Raw genomic sequence first — 20,654 nt, 5'->3', positions numbered from 1 at the left:
TGCAAAAAAAAAAACGAAGTGGCAACAAGCAATGGCAGATGAATTTAACGCTCTTTTACATAATAAAACGTGGGTCCTTGTTCCCTTTTAACTCTAACATGAATTTAATCGGTTGTAAATGGGTGTATCGCATAAAATATAACTCAGATGGGTCTATTGAACGGTACAAAGCTCGTTTGTAGCACAAGGTTTCCATCAGCAGCCTGGCATTGATTATCATGAGACATTTAGCCCTGTTGTCCGTGCCACTACTGTGAGACTTGTTCTTTCTCTTGCTGTCTCATTTTCTTGGCCAATTCGTCAGTTGGATGTTAAAAATGCATTTCTCAATGGCGTCCATAATGAGGAAGTCTTCATGAAACAACCTCCAGGTTTTGTTCATGCCGACTATCCCAATCATGTTTGCGAACTAACAACAGCTCTTTGTGGCTTGAAACAAGCACCCCGCGCTTGGTTTCATCGTTTTAGTTCATTTCTTCTTTCTCATGGTTTTGTTTGTAGCAAATCTGATAGTTCAATGTTTATTTATCGTTCCTCCCTTGGTGTCCTTATTTTACTACTTCATGTCGATGATATCATTCTCACTGGTAGTCATGTTGGTCTTTTAAATCAATTCATTTCTCGGCTTTCTAATCAATTTGCTATGAAAGATTTAGGTGATCTTCATTTTTTTCTTGGTATTCAAGCAGTCCGTACGTCTCAAGGTCTTCACTTATCTCAACAAAAATATATTTCTGATGTGTTTCATAAATTCCACATGCATTCATGTAAGCTTGTGTGTACCCCAATAGCTTCTCGCACTTCTATCTCTCTTATGGACGGTGAGTTACTTTCAGGTCCTCATCCACCTCCATGTTTATTGCCTATTTGGATGATGATTGGGATGGTTGTCCCGATAATCGACGTTCTACAACAGTATCTGCTATTTTCTTGGGTCCCAATTTTATTGCTTGGCGTGCAAAGAAGCAACCAACAGTCTCCAAATCTTCTACAGAGGCTGAGTACAGGGCTATTGCATACACTGTTGGCAGAGACTTGTTGGATTCATCACATTCTTTGTGAGCTTGGTGTCTTTATTCGTGGCCCTATCCGCGTGTTGTGTGACAATGTCAGTTCCACATACATGACTCGTAATCCGGTTCATGATCGCTCAAAGCATATTGATGTTGATTTCCATTTTGTTCGTGATAAGGTTGTCCAAAAAATTATTGTGGTTCAATACGTTCCCACACACTTGCAATTCGACACATTTTCACAAAGGGCCTCTCCACTTCTCGCTTTTGTTTCTTATGAAACTATCTTTCAGTCACTGCTGCCCGTCCAGATTGAGGGGGTGTATCAGAACATAAATAGTCATTGCTAGTCAACAAGAGTCCTTATAGTGTTGTCTTTAACGACTTAAACTTTTTATGATTGTTCATTATATATTCAATGCTCATGAGAAGAGCATAATGTGCAAAAACATTACTTTACACAACCCTCTCTCCTCTCTCTCACCTCTCTCCTCTCACTCTTCCTTTCAAATATTTTTTCTTATATTTTGCTTTGTTTGTTTGTATTAATTGTATATTTGTATTCTCTCTCTCCCTCCCTCCCTCATCCTCTGTAGCCATTTTCCTTTGTGTGTTTGTATTAATTGGATATTTTCTCTCTCGCTGCCTCTTTTCTTTTAGTTTTTTTTTCTTGTATTTTGCTTCATGTGGTTTGTATCGACTATACATATTTCCATCACTCCCTCTCTTTCTCTCGTTCTCTCTGTCTCTTCCTCTCTCTTTTTTCATATTTTCTTTTATGTATTTGTATCAATTGTATATATATTTTCTCTCCCTCTCCCTTATAATTTTTTTCGTTTTTGCTTTGTGTGTTTTTATCAATTGTATTTACTCTATTTTTTTTTCCTATCCATCTCTGCTTCTATAGCTATATTCTTGTATTTTGTTTTGTGTATTCGTATTAATTGGGTAGTTCTGCTCTCTCTCCCACACCTTCTCTCGCTGCCTCTCTTATTTTTTTTTAACCCTTTCGTGTATTTACATCAATTGTATACTCTCTCCCTCTTTATTTATACAAGTGCACAAGAGCTTTGAATACTAGTGATAAAAGAGCGTTGAATTCAAAGAACAAAGAATACAAGTGAAACATATAACTTCGAATACAAGAGAGATCAAATACAAATGATACAAGAGCAAATCAAGTGATATACGTAAAAGCGAGCGAGGTGAAAATATAGAATACAGCCTAAATGCACGCAAGAATACAACAAATACATTCACGTGACACCTCAAAAAATTAGGTGAATACTTCAAGTGAAATCACAAAACACAGAGAAAGAGACCTGAGCATACAAAATACAAAATGCAAAGAAGAGAGAAGTAAAAATTAAAAATACAAAATACAAAGAGGGAAGAGGCAAAAATACGAGGGGGAGAGGGGGAGGTGAAAATACAAATACAAAAAAGGTAAAACTACAAAATACAAAGAGAAAAAGAAGTGAAAATACAAAATACAAAGAGAAAGAGAAGTGAAAATCCAAAATACAAAGAGGGAGCGATGCACGAATATAAAATACAAAGAGGGATAGAGGAAGAAATGGAAAATACTGAGAGAGAGAGAGGGGGGGGGAGGGGGAAAATACAAAATACAAAGTGGGAGAGGCAAGAGAGAGAAGAGAGGCGACAGATTTAGAGTACAAATTATGCCAAGTCATTTTCGAAGTTTCTCAATGAACATGTACCTAAATACGGTATTTTGTGTACCTTACCTTCCTTATACCAAGGAAATATTGTAGCAAAAAGTTATATAAGTGGGGCTGCTTACTTCTAACGGGAGGCCTGAAATTACTTTGTCACAGCATCAAAGAGAAACCCAAAGAAGAAAAGCCCAACAATACAAAGACTCAGCGTCTATAGATAAATCTCATTCTAAAAATTTTTACAGTTTATTTCAGATTTTTTCTTTCACGTCCCTATTTTCCATCTGGGGGATGAACTTTAGGACGTGTGGTATTAGCAGCAGTAGTTCCAGAGTCAACCTTCTGCTGTGGTGGTGGAGGAGGTGGAACAGTATTGACAATACCATTGCTGCTCACATTGTTTTGTCTACCTGAATCGGTATCTCGCACCATTAAAGAACATTTTTTTTCTGTATTCAAAGTAGACATGTTTAGTAATAAATAATAAGGACATCCCAATAGAAACGTAGCAGTATCACATATGGACTTGTTTTCCTCTCGTGAAGTGGGGAGGGGTAACAAAACTGATAATGAACCAAAGCATAATTTGAAATTTTTAAGCTCCCCTCCCCCCTTAAACATAATCAGAAAGAAAGAATATTGCTGACCAACAGGCTATCACATTTCAAGTATGCTTCCAAATAGTTCTAGGAAATTTCAAGTTTTACGGGCAAGGGAACAGTAAAGTAAATTATTTACAAGTCCAGTGGAAAGGTCTGGTCTACTGGATCAATGTATTTTCTGTTCTGAGTATGTACACCAACGTGACTTCTTTAACTAACTTTGACCAATGACAGAATAAACTGCCTTCATAAAGTGAGATTATCATCTATGACAGTACCAAATTTAATCGTTAAGCCTTTTGACTCCAGCACTCACAAGACTTGTGCCAGTTTTGTGTGGCTATTTTTCCTCATCTAAACTCCAAATTTTCAGCTCTTGGCAACTGATTATGTGCAAAATCTAAGCTTTGAGACTACCTAACCAACAGAAGGTTCAGTTAATGGAATCTTCTTTGACCTACCTCACTTTTGCATTCCTCAGCATAGAGATAGGAATCCAAAAATATTTCAGTACAAAATTCTATCTTTTTTATTCATATTTCTTTTCTCAAATCTCAAAAGTATATATGTTCCATCAAACTACATGAGCATACTGAAGAAAATAATCCATATAGGTAATAGAGTACTAACTAGTTGGAATAAAGGCGTAAGTATTGTTTTTACAATTTAAGCCTGGTATTTGGCAAGTCTTTTAAGCCTGGGTAGAGATTTATAATATTGATGCTAGTAAATGTGAGATATACTCTATTTTCGTTAGTTACAAGTTTGCCTTACATAAGATATGAATAAGTCAGGAATGCATAGAGCGGAATAGTTACAAGAGGATTATTGCAGCCGGTTCCCAACATAGCTTTAAATTGAGGCATAGTTGATTGGTTGCTTGATTGAAGTTATCTTGTCGTATCAATTTTATGGGTTATTTGTGGTTTCATTGATGCAGATACATTTGACCAGTGCTATCAATTTGATAAAGCAGAATCAGATTTTTAGACGGAAAAAAATAGAAACTTGCCTTTTATTTCTCCTAAAGTGATCAGCTTTTTAAGACAATCACGAGTCTGTGCCAACACAATGCTCTCCAGTTCTGGGTAGATCTCTGCCCTGCCTTGCCCATGAGGCAGTTGGGAAGACGTATTATTGCTTAGGCTTGTTAGGTCATTAGGGGGAGCAGCAGCAGCAGTAAAAGTCGTATCCTGTTCATCGCACATGAGAGCTAACGTTCCCGGAGATATTGGCCTTTCTGCTGATACATCAGCACCATCCAGTCTAGAATCATCCACCATGATACTCTCAGCCTGGATTCCTGTTGAACAATCATCACGCAGAACCTTCCCAACACCTGAGGAGGGATAAGAAGCTTTTCTGTGGTGCTTGGCCTGTTTTAATGAAGCATCTTTTTCATCTGAAAGCATGAGTATTCAATTAAAACATCATGTAATATTGGAAATGTCAGCTAAAAGCAAGCAAAACACATGGAAAAACGTACAGATACTAGATGCTAAATATCTCCATGGTGAAAAAAAATGATACTACCTTCATTTCAATTTGAAGGTTTGATTTTGAGTTGGTAAGGAGTTGAAGTAAAGAAACTTTTTAATCTTGTTATCTTAATGGATATCAAGCCGAAACATACAGTCTATTTGGAAAACACCTGGTAATTGGATTTGGTGTAATTACCAGCTTAGTAATTACAATGGCCTGTTTGTTAGCCACAAGGTAATTATAATGTCATTACAAGTGTACTGTCTGGTTGAACAAGTGCAATCATAAGGTTACATTAAATTTTTAAAATAAAGTTAATTATCTAAAATTAAAATTTTATATCAGATAATAAGGATCGTTATAAATAATATTAAATCAAATATTTGAGACATAATTGTCTATTGAAAATATACAAATTAATAAACATCTGTTCTTAATTAATATTTATAAAAATAATTGATTTATATTTTCCAAATTAATATATTTTAATTAAATTAATCATAAAACTAAAACTATAATATTTCTATGAAAATCACGAAATACATGTTTACAAAAATGTTAATATTATAAATATAATGTCATAAAATTATTAAAAACAATTGACAAAAAGATGCTCTATCAAGTCTAACTAAAAAATAAATGACTTGCAATATGAAACATCAAGTTATTACAACTAAAGCAAATGAAACCGAAAATATAACACAAGTTCTAAATTCAAAATATTACATAGTACTCTTATGTCAAATTTCAACATAACGTACATAAATATGATTTAAAATAAAAAATGAAAACGTAAATCTATAACCTTATTCGACAATGAATTGTATCTTAATTTAAAAATAAGAATACAAACAAAATTATGCTAATGAAAAGAATAGGATAAATAATAAATAAAACAAAAAAACTGAGTGGAATCACATGAAAAAAGTAAAGTTTAGAATGAAATTAATTGAAAATACAAAAAAAAAAAAAATTATTATAATTACAAAAATGATAATTTTTTAAAAAATAATAAAATAAAAAATAAATTATAACAAAAAAACAAATATAAATAAAAGAGAAAAAGAACTTTAAAATTTTTCATATAATTATATGGTGTAATTACACCCAATTCCTAATCCTCTCTGGGGAATTGAGGAGTGTAATAACTCCCCTTCAATTACACCCAATTCCTGTCTCGCCAAGTAATTACTTGGTCTACCAAACAAGTAAAAGAGTGTAACTACACTTAATCGCAATTACATCATGGCTTTTCAAACAGGCCATAGAGTTGAAGGCTCAATGTGTAAGGCCTATCTTGCTAAGAAAACAACCCATTCTTGTTCTTAATACTTCGCAAGTGATGTGTCATGTTTGGGAAACAAGCCGAATCGACTCAATGAAGGAGGTGAGAATGATCCTCTCCTGAAGCCGATATCAATCTTTAATCAAGCAGGTTAAGGTTAAAAAATGTACAAGAAGGGATCTTAGAAGTATAACATCACATTATATTGGAAAGAAGAACTAGGAAAGTAACTGAAGAAGCCATGATAGAGGCATGCACAAAATTTTATAATTAAAGTAAACTAGAATCTCACCCTCTAAGGGTCCTCACCCCCACCCCACCCCCCCTTTCCTTCGCTTTCAGTTCCTTTCCATTGAGTACAACCAATGAACCAAAGAACAATTCTACATCAATTCACTTGTTGTAATTTATCATTTTGGTGTAGAGAATTTTAAGAAAATTCAATCTACAATGGTGGTAACAAAATAATTGACCTGGACTTTTTCCTTACTAACTGGCATGCACGTTATCCAAATATCTTGTCAAACCTAACTCGACATTGTTCTCACTTAAAATGTCTAGATTGATCATAGATCTTCTAAGCCCAATCGAAATAAGCTAACTACAGTCTATAAAAGAGAAAGTTGCCATTGTGTTATTGCCTGATTTAATTGGATGAAAGGGTCCTAAACCCCACATGCTCCTGTAGAAAGACTCTAAAAGCTTTTAGCAGACTCACCAGTAAGGAAAAGGTGGGTTATAGTTTCCGGTTGAGGATTCTCACAACACCTGCACCTTAAAACAATGGCAATACTATTCTTGGCTAAAACATCACCTGCTGGTAGCTTTCTCGTCCACACCCTCCACAGTAAGAAAGAACTTTGTAGGGTAGGCTAGATATGTTAAAATACCACTATCAGTCCGCCTTTTGTCTCATAGTCTCCCCAGGCACTTTTAACTGTAAATTTGCCACTACTAGTGATAAAAAGGTTTATCACATATGTTAGATTGTTCTCCTCTAGGCAAAACACTGATAATATGATCAACTAGGTATATAGGTAGTGTTTATCTCATCAGTTCCACATTCAATTGACCCTCTTTCATGAAGAAATTCACCTCTTCAATGCTGTCATCTAGCTGATTTGAGGGCACCAAATAAACCAGGGGGGCTAACCTTAACCAATTATTAAACCACAAATTAGCAGTTTCATTTCTAGGCTCCTACCAAATGTTATTTTAAGTTTCATATCTTGCTTCAAGCATTGTTTTCTAGAATTAAGAGCATTCTTACCATTTGATCATTGTGGGTATTTGCTTCTTATAATACTCATCTCACAGGTTGATCCATAAGTTTGCTGAAGTTCTAAACTTCCACCACAATTTGGCAAAGAGATCTTTGGAGACATCAAGGATAGACCTGAAACGCATACCCCCCCTGCTTTGGTAGACACATCTTCAACTATGATGGCAGTGTTTACTCCTAAGTGTTAGAAAAGGAAGCTTGTATTTTTGCTTGAAACCCTCATACTCATGCAAAACTTCCTTGATCATCGCTAGAGAGTTTCCTCACTACTGAGCTGAAATTAATTGCATCATCTGCATATGCAAGATGATTAATTTTAGTACTCCATTTACGCATGTCAAATTCTTGATAGTTATCGGTATCCAATAAAGACTCAGAGCTTAGAGAGCACTACTGCAAATAGAATAAACAGTGCAAGAGAGAGTGGCTCTCGTTGTTGGACTCCCTTGGTAGAGTGAAAAAACCCCAAGACTATTCATTGAATAGTATGGAATACCAGTTGTTCGATAGTAATCTCCATATCATATCAATAAAGCTCTTTGCAAAACCCATTCTCTTGAGAACTTTAGTAAGATACAACCATGACACTAGCATAAGCCTTGTCCATATCTAACTTGATCACAACATTGCTGGCTTCCCCTTTTCCTTGTGCCAGTAATGATCTCTTGAGCCAGTAGCACATTTTCAATAATGTTCCTCCCTTTCACAAATACCTGATTGGTTGGAAGATTTTGCTGGAGGTTGAACATCCTCCAATCTATCATGACCACTCTAGAGATGACCTTACAAAAAGGTGTTCAAACTGATTGGCATCAAATATGCAAACGATTGAATGATTGCTTTCTTTGGTAGTAAAACCAAGTTAGTGTGAATGATAACTCTACGAAAGTGTGTCGTTCAAATAATGTTTTAACTATGTCTTCCTAATTTAACTTGGTCTTCCTCTTCTTCATGCATGTGGGTTTCTTGAACTCCTTATTTGAGGCTAATTCCATGTGCATATTTAATGAGAACTTCCTTTGTATAGAAATCCAACTCCTTATTGAATTGAATTCTCATGTATTGCAATTATTCCAAGGAATCTTGTTGCACACATGAACAACTTCATTGTCTATCTTTGATAAGCTCCTTTGTTTAGAAGAACAAGTTTTCTAATGAGTTCCTCGGGTAGTTTTGTTATTATTTTCACTTCTTCAACGAAATCTGTGAGGACCTGGTTCTTGATTCTTTATTCTTTATTCTCCATTCTTCAAGCTTCATCCCCAATATAGATTATCACTTGTAACAGTTTGTCAATTATCAAAACACCATATGATCTTGAATCTTTCCCTTTTTTGATGATGATAAACCCATGGTACATTCTAAGGTGATCAAAGAGTGTTCTTGATCAACCTCTTATGTTTCTGCACCTGTCTTCTTCTTTTTCTCAGAGAATCAGTTTCTTCGTCTGGTTTCTCAAAGAAGTACATTCTCCAAATTCATAGCTATCAACATGAATGAATTATGACTATTTTCTTTTGCAGTTCTCTTTCTTGTTTTTGCTATCCTCTGAAAACAAGTTCCTCAACTCTGCAGTGCCTTGGAGCCTATTTTTTAAATCATATTTCTAAGGCACTTGTTCATTTTTGGTCTTCTTATCATTGTTTTCCGGCAGTGGGTTCCTTCCTTTTTGTATATCCTGATCTCTCTTCATTGACTTTCAGTCGGAGAAAATATTTCCTTTCTTTATGTCATGTGTTAAGACTTTACACATGCTCATGCTTGCTTCCTCCTAGCTTGTCCCTTTCAACTTGATCAATGGTTGAAACCAGGAACCCAAGCATTCCTGGGCCCATTATGTAGGGAATGTAGGTTGAATATCCTCCACCTGTTCCAGCTACTTGCTTTTGTTGATGACGGACCAAGTTCCTTTCTTTCATTGCGTCTTATTTTGTACATTGTCGAGCATGTCTTCTTGGTGTCTGGTGCAAGGGTGATTGCAGGAGATAGATATGAATACCCTGTTGTAAGTGATTTCTCTTCTTCATGCCTTGCTCTGCTCAGATCTTCTTGTATCACACTATTTCTTAAGCTAAGCAGCAGCACTCTTTTGATGATTTTGAGCAGTCCCCTACATATCTCCTTAGCCCAATTTTTAGCGTTTAAGAGAGCAGTTGTGAGTTCCTCTTTCTGCATCTCCAGTGAATACTTTTCATAACTTAGAGAGCGAACTTTTACCTTTAGATCCTCAATTTCCAGGCTCTCATGATCATTAAGTCTAATTCAACAGAAGTATATGCATTCTGCTCGTTATCCTATATAGTACGGAGATCTTTAAAGGCATCCTTGGACTTAGAGATATGTGCCTGAAAAGGCCATTAGTGCAAAGATATTCTCTGCATCTGATTGTTCTCTTACTGCCCATTCTTCTGTGAGGAACAATATTCTCTTGTCATCTCTTTTTGGACAATCTCAAATAAAGTAGTCTGAGCTTCCACATCTACCACAACCTTCTGGATTGCCTCTTTCAGGTTTAGGCCTTGACAAGCCTCCTCTATTCAGGAACCCTCGTCTCTTGATTATTCTTTGGAACCTTTGTTGAGTAATACCATGTCCTCTTCACCAAAATCTTGGTCATGGGTAGCTATAAGGACCAGGTTCACAGCTCTGCTTGGGGAATATTCTTCTGTGTCAGGAGCTTCCTCATCTCATAGGTTTTTAGATTTCCCATGACTTCTTCCATGGTCATTGTCTCCAGATCTCTTGCTTCTATAATGGCATTCACTTCGCTCTCCCAGGAGTCGGGTAATATGTCTAGCACGTTCATAATTATTTGTGCTTGAGGAATAACCACTCCAAGAAAAAGAAGTTTATTGGTTATATTTGCGAACCTATGGAACATCTCTTGAAGAGATTCTCCCCCATTCATCTTAAAGAGCTCGTACTGCCTATTTAGGAGGAGAACTTTGGATTTCTTTACCTGACTCGTTGCTTCATGTGTGGTTTGTAGAGTATCTTACACTTCTTTGGTAGTTGCACATGATCAGATTCTGTTGGATTCATAGGACCTGTGCAACAAATAAACAACTTTTTTTCCTTGGCATTCTTTTGGATGGCCTTGATGTCTTCATCATTGTATTTATCTCTCCTCTTTGGGATGGTCTTCTTTCCATGTCAACTGTAGCATGGGAGACTTTGGGGCCTTCCATGATGATGTGTCATTACTGAGATCCTTTCCTATGATGAAGTCTTGCATTTTTTGCTTTCCACCAGCCACAGTATTTACCATTGAAGCATGGCGGTCTTGTGTTGATTGGCCTTCTTAAACTCCAGGAAATGCAGGACAGTTTGCTGGAAAGGATGGATCTCAACAACCAGCAGTCTTAATTGGCTAGAAACTGGAGGCGTTGGGATGACAGGCAACCCCATCTGCGATGGAGATGGCTGGAAATTGACTTACATGCTTGCGCATGGTCTTGATGTGACACCGAAGATCTTACTCTTGCCAGTACATGGTGACATATGGAAAGTCAGCCACCAGAGAGGTTCGTTGGACTTTGGCCACCGGAAGGCCTTAAATATTTCTACTTTTTTTCTCCCTTTCGCCTTTTTTCATTGAAGTTATTATTTATTTGTGCTTTGCGTTTAAAGACCCTACGGACCTTAGAGCGTTTTAGCGCTTTTTACTTTTGATAACACTGCTTAGAATTAAATTCACAGAAAAATTTAAGGAATTGCTGGTGCTACTGGGTCATAGCTCCAAGGTATTAAGAAGGAAAAAGGCTTAATTGAAGTAAAAAATAAATAAAAACAGAAGAAAGCACTACAGTAAAGATTCAAGAAAAGACTTGGAAACAATTCTCTCTCTCTCTCTCTCTCTCTCTCTCTCTATATATATATATATATATATATATAAAAACTGGACACAATTGTAAGTATGTCCAGTGGAAATATCAATTAAACGAACTAAAACTAATCTGGAAAGTAAACTTAACGATGAAAAGATATACTACTCTAAAATATTGGTGATGCGCCAAGATGTGAACTTAAGCCTAGTTTCTCAGAAAATATCGATGTAAACCTGAAAGTATCTTGGCCGCTTCCTGTGCATAAACAATTAAAACAGAACAAAGCTCCTTGATGTCATGGTTCTGGATTATGTCTGCTAATAGAGACCTATAAAATGACGCAACAATTAGTTTTCCGAAGGAGCAGGTGGACAGTTAATTTCTCAAGTATAGCTAGCAATACCTGTAGTTAAGCTTTGGAGGGCCTAATGCTGCTGCATTACTAACACGGGTACCAGGAATGGAAGACAACAAAGATGGTGGAACTGAAGCTTTAATCTGGTTTTCCTGTATGATACGATTTGAGTTCATTAATCAACTATTATCACAATATACAGCAAGCGCTAAAGCAAGTTGTTTCTCCTGCTTGTTAAAAAGCATAGAAACACTGATCAATGACCACTGAATCAAGAATAACAACTGTTTATTACAAAATTAATATCCCATCGAACAGACCCCATGCCAGAATATGCAGATAAATGCACAATTGAAATACAAGTCAAGTTGAATCAGAGAACAGTTTATGCTTACCTGTTGAAACTGACCAAGCCTATGAACAGGGTCTTTAATCATTGACCCAGAGAACAGCTCCTGAATCTTTCTATTCTTATTCACTGGAGGAGATCCATAACCAGAGGATCCAATGGCACCAGTTATAGCAACATTTGCTGTCTGCTGGAGATATGCCATGTTGTTGGCATGATCTCCATGGAAATGTGCCTGCCTCTCTTCATTTCCTTCAAAATTTTTGCAGTCCATGCATCTGCAGTTTTCAGAGCAAAGAATGTTGGCTTGGAAGCACTCACAGTACTTCTTCAGGCAACCTGATTTCTTGCAGTGGCAACCTTTGTTATGCTTTGGCAGTACTAAGCCATCCCCAGCTTCCTCCTGCATAGATACATGCAAGTTTCTTCATTGAAGCAACAGATTGCAGTTGCTATTTGTAAAGACATTACAAGAAAACACACATCAAAATTCATATCTCCTGAAACTTCTAACATGAAACAATAATTTCAAATAATCCACAAGATTTTAGAGAAGACGAGAAAAATTACTTCAGACCTTGGAAAGCAACAGTATCACAAAAATAAAAAATTAAAAGAGCAGGACTAATATCACAAAGAACGAAGCATAAAGAGAAACAAGAACATGTATAAGTAATGCCTGAAACTAGGACGAACAATTTTATCATCAAAAGTAACTAGTATTTCTTTAATGACTCATTTCATTTGATTCCTCGGAAAAAATACTTCGTCCCACAAAAAGTGAACAAAGCCTGAGACTAATATTTGACTTAATTTCTCAGAAGTGTAGAACAACAGCCACCTTATTTTGGATGATCGAGAAATCTATCTGGAGCCCATCCCACGTGAAGTGAACAAATTTGGAGACTGATATATGACTTTATTTTGTTAAAGTGTAGAGAATAACAGCGCACATTATTTTAAATGATCAAAAAATCTATCTGGACCTCATCCCACATAAAGTGAACAAATTCGGAGACTGATATTTGACTTAATTTCTCTAAGTGTAGAGAACAATAGCCCGCCTTATTTTGGATGATCGAGAAATCTATCTGGAGCCAACTTTTTGGGCCAACGTGAAACCTCAAAACTCGTAGATGATGGACCCGTCCCTTTATCTTTCTCCACTTAAATACTGGGTTGACTTTGCTTGGCATAGGTCTTGATCTTGGGACCTAAGACACAAGTCCCTCAATCTTTGTCAATTGAGCTAACCCCTGTGGGTTGAGAATAACAGTCGGCCTTATTGAACTAAATACAAGGAAAAACAGTTTATTTATTCGTTTCCTTTTGAATCCTTAACTTTAAGCCTTAGAGATCTCTTTTGTTTTTTCATTCAGATTTGGATGCAGACGTCTATAATTTTATATTATGTAACTGCTAAGTATAGTTCAATACACTTCTGTCTTAAATTTTTTAAGCTTGAGAAAAGCTCCCAGGCAGATTTCCCAAGGTAATGCACTAAAGTTACTTTGTGGAACTATTGTCCCATGGTCCTTCTAATCACCGGAAAACACCTATTTCCTTCTTTCTTTTAACCTTTTAGTACATGGACAATAGCGCTTATTTTGAGAGGATCAGCAGATTACTTGAGATATCACTTTCAGGAGGGCCACCCAGAGGTGGTTGAAGAGTTTTATATGAACTTTATGAATGGCGAGTAGGGGGTGAGAGAGAAGATAGAGAGGGATGTATGTACGGGGACAACCCATTTCCCTCCCCACCCAGCCCATTAAGAGCATGGCCTAACACAACCTATTTAGGGCCTGGCGGGTCACATTAATGAGAGGTTGTTGGACTGGCCTCAGTAACTGGCCAACAACCCAGGACAAGCCTACAGAGTTGTCCAGTTACACCAATTAATTTTTTTAAAAAGATACTTCACATCGAGTCGCTCCCCAAAACAGCCTCACCCTCATAAAGTACATACCTCTCACCCCCCCCCCCTTTTAAAAAATTAGATTTTGACCCCCAAACTTCAACTGTATATATCCCTAATCCCTTCTTCATTAATCATACAACTCTAAATTCTCTTCTCCCTTAAATTGCTATCAAAGATTCAAAGCTCACAATTATTTTTTTCCTCTCAAAATTCCTAATTAGTTAACGATGTTTGGTGTTATAATTAACGGTTATATCTATTTTTGTTTTCAATTTGCCATTTTTGTATACTAATTCCAACTCTTACTTAAGTGGTTTAATTTCCATAAATATTTGATTATTTCTGAAAATTTTTAATTTTTTATTGTATTTACATAATGTCTACTTCCTATGGTTATCTGCATAGTGGTTTACTTGGTTGGTGACAAGAAATGATGAAGGTAAGAGACAAGTAGGTAGTTCTATGATTAACAATCTCCTAATTTTTGTAAAGGATGTTTCACAATTACAGGACGTTTTCTAACAGCTCCAAGAAAACATAAGAATAGATGAATATTAATTAGATGACACTTCCACTCATCCAGCTCACAAAACTGAGACTCTTGTTGTAATTTGCTAGTTTAAAAGTCAAAATATAAATTTGATTGTTGCATTGATGTTTTAAAAATTGAAAGTTATACTTGATAAAATTTGAAGCTTTGAGCTTTTCTTTTCCAATGTTTTGTCTAAGTCCATTACTTTAGTTTACTCATTGTTTTTGAATTTAAATTTGAAGTACTATTACAAAAAATAAAATAAACAATCAACGTACATTAGGCCCACTCATCCCAGCCCCCCGACCCACATCCTTAGGGGCAGGGTTGAGCTAGGCTCAACAATTTCCAAAATGGTCCAGCCAACAACCCAACTCCTAAGGAAGACTCTCTCCCCCCCCCCTTCCCCCCTCCCCTAAGCAACTGGCCCTTAGGGGTTGCACTAGGCCTAGACCGCCCGACAAGCCATCCAAAGGGGAATACGACTAAAACACTTACTGTTAAATCATTTTACTTAATGTTTATGAAGGAGAAACGAAAGAGATGTGGAAGTGAGCAGAGGATGCCAAGGTGCCAAAAAGAAAGGCCTTTTCACATGGTGTGTTGTGAAGGACACAATACGGAAAGGATAGCGGAAAAACGGAATTATATTTTGGTGCATTGCTTCAGATTACTAATCAGCTTTGGAGTCTTACATTGTCGTTATTAAAATCCTGGGTCCCCTTGTCCCCAAATATGAAGAATATGTTCTCATAAAATCTTGCTCCAATCTGACCTAGCTGGCGAGCGATCCCAGTTCGTGACAGAGAACAAGACAGCAAGCGAGCGTACCTTTGTTCGCTTCCTAAAGTATGTCAGAAAAGTTGTTACAGCTGGAGCATTAAGAATATTCGGAAGAAATTAATAGGAGTTTTTTCCAATGAAAAGGAAGTTAATAGTTTAAGGAAGTACTCTTTATTTCATTTATTTTTTGGTGTAAAGAGAACACTTCACATGTATAGATGACTGGGATAGCTTGATAGATATTTTTGGTAAAACCACTTTCATAACCTGTATTTAGTTTTGGTCTTGGACACCATTATGGTCTGTTACTAATAAATAAAACTTCATTTACCCCCCTATCCCCCCGAAATATTGAAAAAATTATATAGACAAGCAAATGTAGACAATACGGATATCAACCAAAACCATATATCAAAGATGTTTCCAAATCTAAAACACAACTAAAATAAGGATAGCTTCACCAGTGCTTCAGATCTAAATGATGCATCATCCATGAATTTGCTTAAGTTTAAAAGAATACCCTTTCCTCTCGAGTTCCATGGGGACTGCTGGCGATTTTAGGTCTGAATGCATTTGGATTACGCTCTAGAGTAGCTTCAACAGCTTCTTGCCTAGAAGCTTCATTTTCGACATTATTATGACAATTGGCACAGTTGCACCCATCACAAAAAATGCCAGAAGCAAAGCATTCACAATACCTGAACCAAAATTAAAGGAAAATGAAAACAAGTACATACATATATAAAGATATATGTTAGAAGCAATTAAAAAAAATCACACTGCATATGTAATTGTAGGAAGGATTGGAACTCATTTTAACATTTTCAGCAAGAGAACTTGACAAATGCTGAGCAACTTAAGTGAAAAAGAAAAGAAAAGGAAACTGTGCTACCAAAAGTAAAGAACAAAAAAAAGATAAATCATCTAGCTAAAAAAGTAGTCGTCTAGATGACACTTAACAATACCTAAAGAAAACATAATATTCTTTTTTTATTGTTAAAAACCTACATATTCTTTATATACAAACTGGTATGTCAAAAATAAAAGGCTTAGAAGCAATGGCAAACATATTATCTTGAGACCTCTATTTATCAGAATCAGCAACAGGTAACATCATCTTTATGTGTAGATAATCTGCTTGATGGTAACAAGGACAGATGAAGAAGGATTATACAAAAGCATCGTCGGTTACAAGGTTTGACTTTTGAAGTTTACGTTCCTTCAGTTATGGAAGAAAATAATTTACGGAACATAGGTATTATTAATGTACTCAAAGGAGCTCATTTGGCTAATCCAAGGGAGAACTAAAACACAGGAGAAGTCCTCATGTGACTTCAACTAAGATGAACTGGGTCAATTTAATCATTGGCCTTCCAAATATGGAGGACCTGAGTACGTGAAAATGAATAATAAATTCACAATAACAGTTCAAAAATTGAATATCACTTAAAAGGGGATGTCAATTACAGGGAGCTGATCTTTTATAACGAGAGAATGGTAACCCCTGTCAAGTAAAAAGCGTGAGATATCGGGTAACAATTGATCCCCCAAGAGTAAGTATCCATTTCCTAAAATCCCTGTCATTGTGCACATGTGCACATAGATAAATAAAAAGATAATACAATCAGTCCCTACTATGATGGAAAAGAATTTAATGTTCACAGACTGCTGCAAATGCAAATTTAACACCGTGCACATAGATAAATAAAAAGATAATACAATCAGTCCCTACTATGATGGAAAAGAATTTAATGTGCATGTTTCACCAAATTAGGCTGTGCAAAAGCATCTAATCCAGTTGATGACAAGAGTTGATTGGTCGGATAGACTATATCTCACTAACCATTCAGCCTTTGGCAAAAGTAACACAGAAATCTTCAATCATATTTTCTGGAATCTCTTAAGATCTAGTACTAATTTGTTAAGTTCTTGAATTAAAAATGTCGAAGAGTTCAGTAGCAAAAGATAGCTGCACCCAAGTCCAAGCTAAGCATACTAAAGTACTAAACCAAGCAACAAATCATTAGACCAATAGGAAGAACCTCTCAATGATCATCTTTTCTAAGGGAAGAACTTCTACCTAGATTTCCTAGCGTTTCTTTTGTTAGATTACCTGCAAAACATGGCATTTTTAATTCAATAGATGATGAGTAAATTTTTTTGTTGCCTCTTCATAGATTTTGAAGAAAATATTTACTTAATATATAGCTTTTTCCTTCTTTAATTCATTGCTTTTGTACTTGGAGCCTTTAATTCTTTCACTGCTTCCCCACTTGGAGCTTTGCCTCTTAAGAGATGGTTAGCAAAACATAATATTCAACACTAAGAAAAGTCCACCTAGTTTCTGATAGAGAATCTCCAGCTGCAGTCAGAACAACTGATTATCCCGTCTCAGGACTCAGGCTAAAGACAGTGGATACTGAAAAGCTAGAGGGGCGTTATGCTGTCCCAATATCAAGTTCATTGACTTCCTAGAAATTCATGAGGTATGAGAAAAGGACAGAAAAGAAGTTATTCCAGAGCCTATCAGGTTCAATTTAAATCATTACAAAATAATGACCTTTCTAATCTGGGGGCTATTCAATGTATCTTCAAATATTAGCCATAAATATTGGTGGAAGATTCTACATATATTGTCCATGAAAGGAGGAAGTACTTACAACTTTAAACATCGAGAATGTTTACAGTTACACTGCTTTGGCTTTTTAGGTGTACCATCCTTTGCTTCACTGGAACTTTGCATTGACCTGGAAAGAGAGTGTACAGATTTCAGGAAGTGTTGAAAGAGAAAATTTGATGCCTCCCGCACCCTCTTTTCTATACATGTTGGAAGATAGGCAAATGGGATAGCCTTGAATATGAATAAAACATAACAATCACACATAAAATCCTATTTGATTAGCATTAGTGGTCAAAATTCATAATTCAATCAGTGATAGGAGCAGTGATTTGAAAAGCAAATGTGTAATAAGCAACAAACCTCCTGGGGTTTTAAACAGGAGTCGAGAAACAAAGCACACACTTCTTCAAAGTAAAGAGAAAATTTTTAAGGAAAACTACAAAAAATTAACCCTAAAAGGGGGAATTTAGTACTTACAACAACAAAATGCAACTAACTTCATTAATTTCAAAACAAATAACAGTAACAAAATTTCCATAAGCCCACAAAAAGATAAGTTCACTAACAAAATTGATTTTCAGTTTTCAATTAATTACCCATCGAAAAGAACATATTTTCTACTGTTAACTTTCACTTTTTTACTTGCTTAGGTAGTGTACTAAGAGATAGCTTACAAATGCAAGTCTCATTTTTTATTCCTAACAATCAATTTATAAATAAAGAGTTATCTAAAAACAAATGTGAAGGACAGCAGACAAAGGTAGAGAATTCCTTTGTTAACTCATATGGAGAAAGTCTCTAAGCTCTAATATATCCCCATTTTTCATCTTTAGTTAGATTCAGACATGTATTTGGTTCCCTCTTGGATCACTCTCTACTCATATGAGAAGCTATGAACCCTCACTTCACATTGCAGCATCACTTGATTCCTTTTCATAACACTAGAAGAGGACGACTATTATATAGTTTTGTAAGGTATCAAAGTGACAGGTATGTTGTCATTGAAACATCAACATCGTTTAAAGACCTTGACGCACAATTTGGCATAGTTAAGCAGGAAAACAATGTAAACCGGAAAGTATAATCAACTGGAAAAGTAGAACCACATGCAAAGATGGAAATTACATTAGCTAGAGCATACTACAAGAGAAATGGTGTCTCCTAACAAAAATGGGCACGGGAGTAACTAAAAACTAGTTCCCTAGCTTGCAAGAAATGGCCTTTTCTGTTTCTGAAATCATAGAATCCATAGTCAATATTAAAACTAGAGAAACAGTTAGCACATGCTCAAGACTGCTTGGGTGAAATTCAAATAAATCCATAAGAATTTGGATTTTTCAAGCATTTACCTTTATAACGAATTAATTTAGCTAAAAAGAACAATTAATTACTATTTCCCAAATAAAAGAAGATTGAAAATTCTAGCAAATTGAAGGGCTAGACTTACAATGGTCGTATTAAAGGCTGCGGAGGCAAGACAGGAGCTTGTTGCATTGGCATCAACAGTATATGTTGCTGCAATTGGGGCTGTGGACTTATCAGTTGTGTTGACTTCATGGACACTGTTAACTGACTAGACTTGATTACCTCCGGTTGAATAATCTGGTTAGCATGTTCCTGCAAAGACACCGTGAGGGCTTGCCCCGGTACACCACCCGTGAAATCCAGCTGCCTCGCTAGCTTCTTTGCCGGATTATCCGTTTCCACCTGAACGCTAGCCGCCTCCGATTCAGCCTTCTTTGGAGGGAAATGCCCTTCCTCAATTTTCTCCATTGAAAAGCAAAACCAAAAAAATCGAAATTCTGACGGGGAATTCAAAATCCGGATACAGAAGCTATATCAAACAGTGAGATTCAGAAACGACAGATACATATAAATCCTCGCTCTCTCTATGTATATATATATATATATATATATATATATATATAAAGAAGCAACAACTGAAGTAGCCTTTGTCAGTCTCTCTACCTTTTGAAATTCAATTGGTAATTATGGTACGCAAATCTCATATTACGGTTCTTATGGCCACAGTTAAACAGACGGCTCAAATTCATACAAGTATCTAAACTTCTCTTTTCCACCGTTAGATGACTGGGATTATTACGATTTACCCTCTCACCTACCTACCTCGTTCAATTAAGTTATTTTTGACAAAAATAAATTCTAAAATATAATTTTTTATGATGATTTTATACTTTTATTTTGATATAAACTCACTCATATTAAATGTATACATCCAATTTAAACATAGAGTAAGATTTAGAGTCTTACTCTTAATTAAGAAATTAAATAATTCTTAAAAAAAAAGGAAAAAGTTAATTAATAAATCAAGGTATAAAGTCCAACTTTATTAATGAAATGAAATTGCACAATTAATAAAGACAGATTGTTTTTATAAGCCTTTTTCAAAATGATTTTCATAAAGTGTCTTTAAAAAAATAATTTATGTTTGGTAATTCATTTGGAAAATGTTTTTTTATTATAAAATTGTGTTTGACTAATTTTTTTAAAAAAAATATTTTTGAGAGCTAAATTACAAAAAAAACGACAACTGTTTATGTATTTTTAATATTAAAAATAATCTATTGAGACAAATTATTTTTAATATTAAATATAAAAAAATTTAATTGAAATTTTATTTTTATTAAATTAAAATATACATGTTTAAATTTTCAATCCGTACCTTTTTGGAGGCTGGAATATTCTTTAATTGTTATTTTTGCTTACTTTTTCTAATCCCGTAAAAATATAATGGTTATCTTTTTCCTAATTCTACAAAATAATATATAATATATAATATATAATATATAAAATAATAATATAAAAACGTAAAATAAGTATAAAATTTACCATACAAAAGTGAAAAAGAAAAAAATATTAAATGAAATTTAACCAAACGTATAAATAATGCTAATTAATTAATA

At 35.3% G+C, this 20,654-nt stretch overlaps 1 protein-coding gene across 3 annotated transcripts; it reads right to left on the bottom strand.

Annotated features, from left to right (window-relative positions):
- Nucleotides 1–2,671: 2,671 nt before the first annotated feature.
- LOC107024061 (protein tesmin/TSO1-like CXC 5) lies at nt 2,672–19,647 on the bottom strand. Of its 3 annotated transcripts, none has more exons than XM_015224942.2 (9): nt 19,318–19,647; nt 19,178–19,257; nt 17,771–17,857; nt 15,631–15,808; nt 11,921–12,277; nt 11,574–11,677; nt 11,404–11,498; nt 4,307–4,696; nt 2,672–3,141 (listed from the first exon to the last, which is right to left on the bottom strand). In XM_015224942.2, the coding sequence occupies exons 1-9, from the start codon at nt 19,501–19,503 to the stop codon at nt 2,966–2,968; spliced, it is 1,653 nt and encodes a 550-aa protein (XP_015080428.1). In that variant the 5' UTR covers nt 19,504–19,647; the 3' UTR covers nt 2,672–2,965. The 3 variants fall into 3 exon arrangements, with proteins under 3 accessions (XP_015080428.1, XP_015080429.1, XP_015080427.1); XM_015224943.2 differs by having other exon boundaries at nt 19,178–19,245; XM_015224941.2 differs by having other exon boundaries at nt 19,178–19,646.
- Nucleotides 19,648–20,654: the final 1,007 nt, after the last annotated feature.

This window comes from Solanum pennellii, chromosome 7 (genome assembly GCF_001406875.1).
Source record: "Solanum pennellii chromosome 7, SPENNV200".
In the NCBI taxonomy this organism is placed as follows: domain Eukaryota; kingdom Viridiplantae; phylum Streptophyta; class Magnoliopsida; order Solanales; family Solanaceae; genus Solanum; species Solanum pennellii.
The sequence above is the reverse complement of the archived record's forward strand: the minus strand, read 5'-3'. Positions and strand labels throughout refer to the sequence as shown.

Excerpts from the sequence above, each read along its gene's own strand:
- LOC107024061 (XM_015224941.2), bottom strand. The coding sequence starts at position 19,503 with ATGGAGAAAATTGAGGAAGGGCATTTCCCTCCAAAGAAGGCTGAATCG. Across the intron at positions 17,858-19,177 it reads CAGCCTTTAATACGACCATT|GTCAATGCAAAGTTCCAGTG; the intron begins GTAAGTCTAGCC and ends CTCTCTTTCCAG. Across the intron at positions 12,278-15,630 it reads ATGGAACTCGAGAGGAAAGG|GAGGAAGCTGGGGATGGCTT; the intron begins GTATTCTTTTAA and ends GTATCTATGCAG.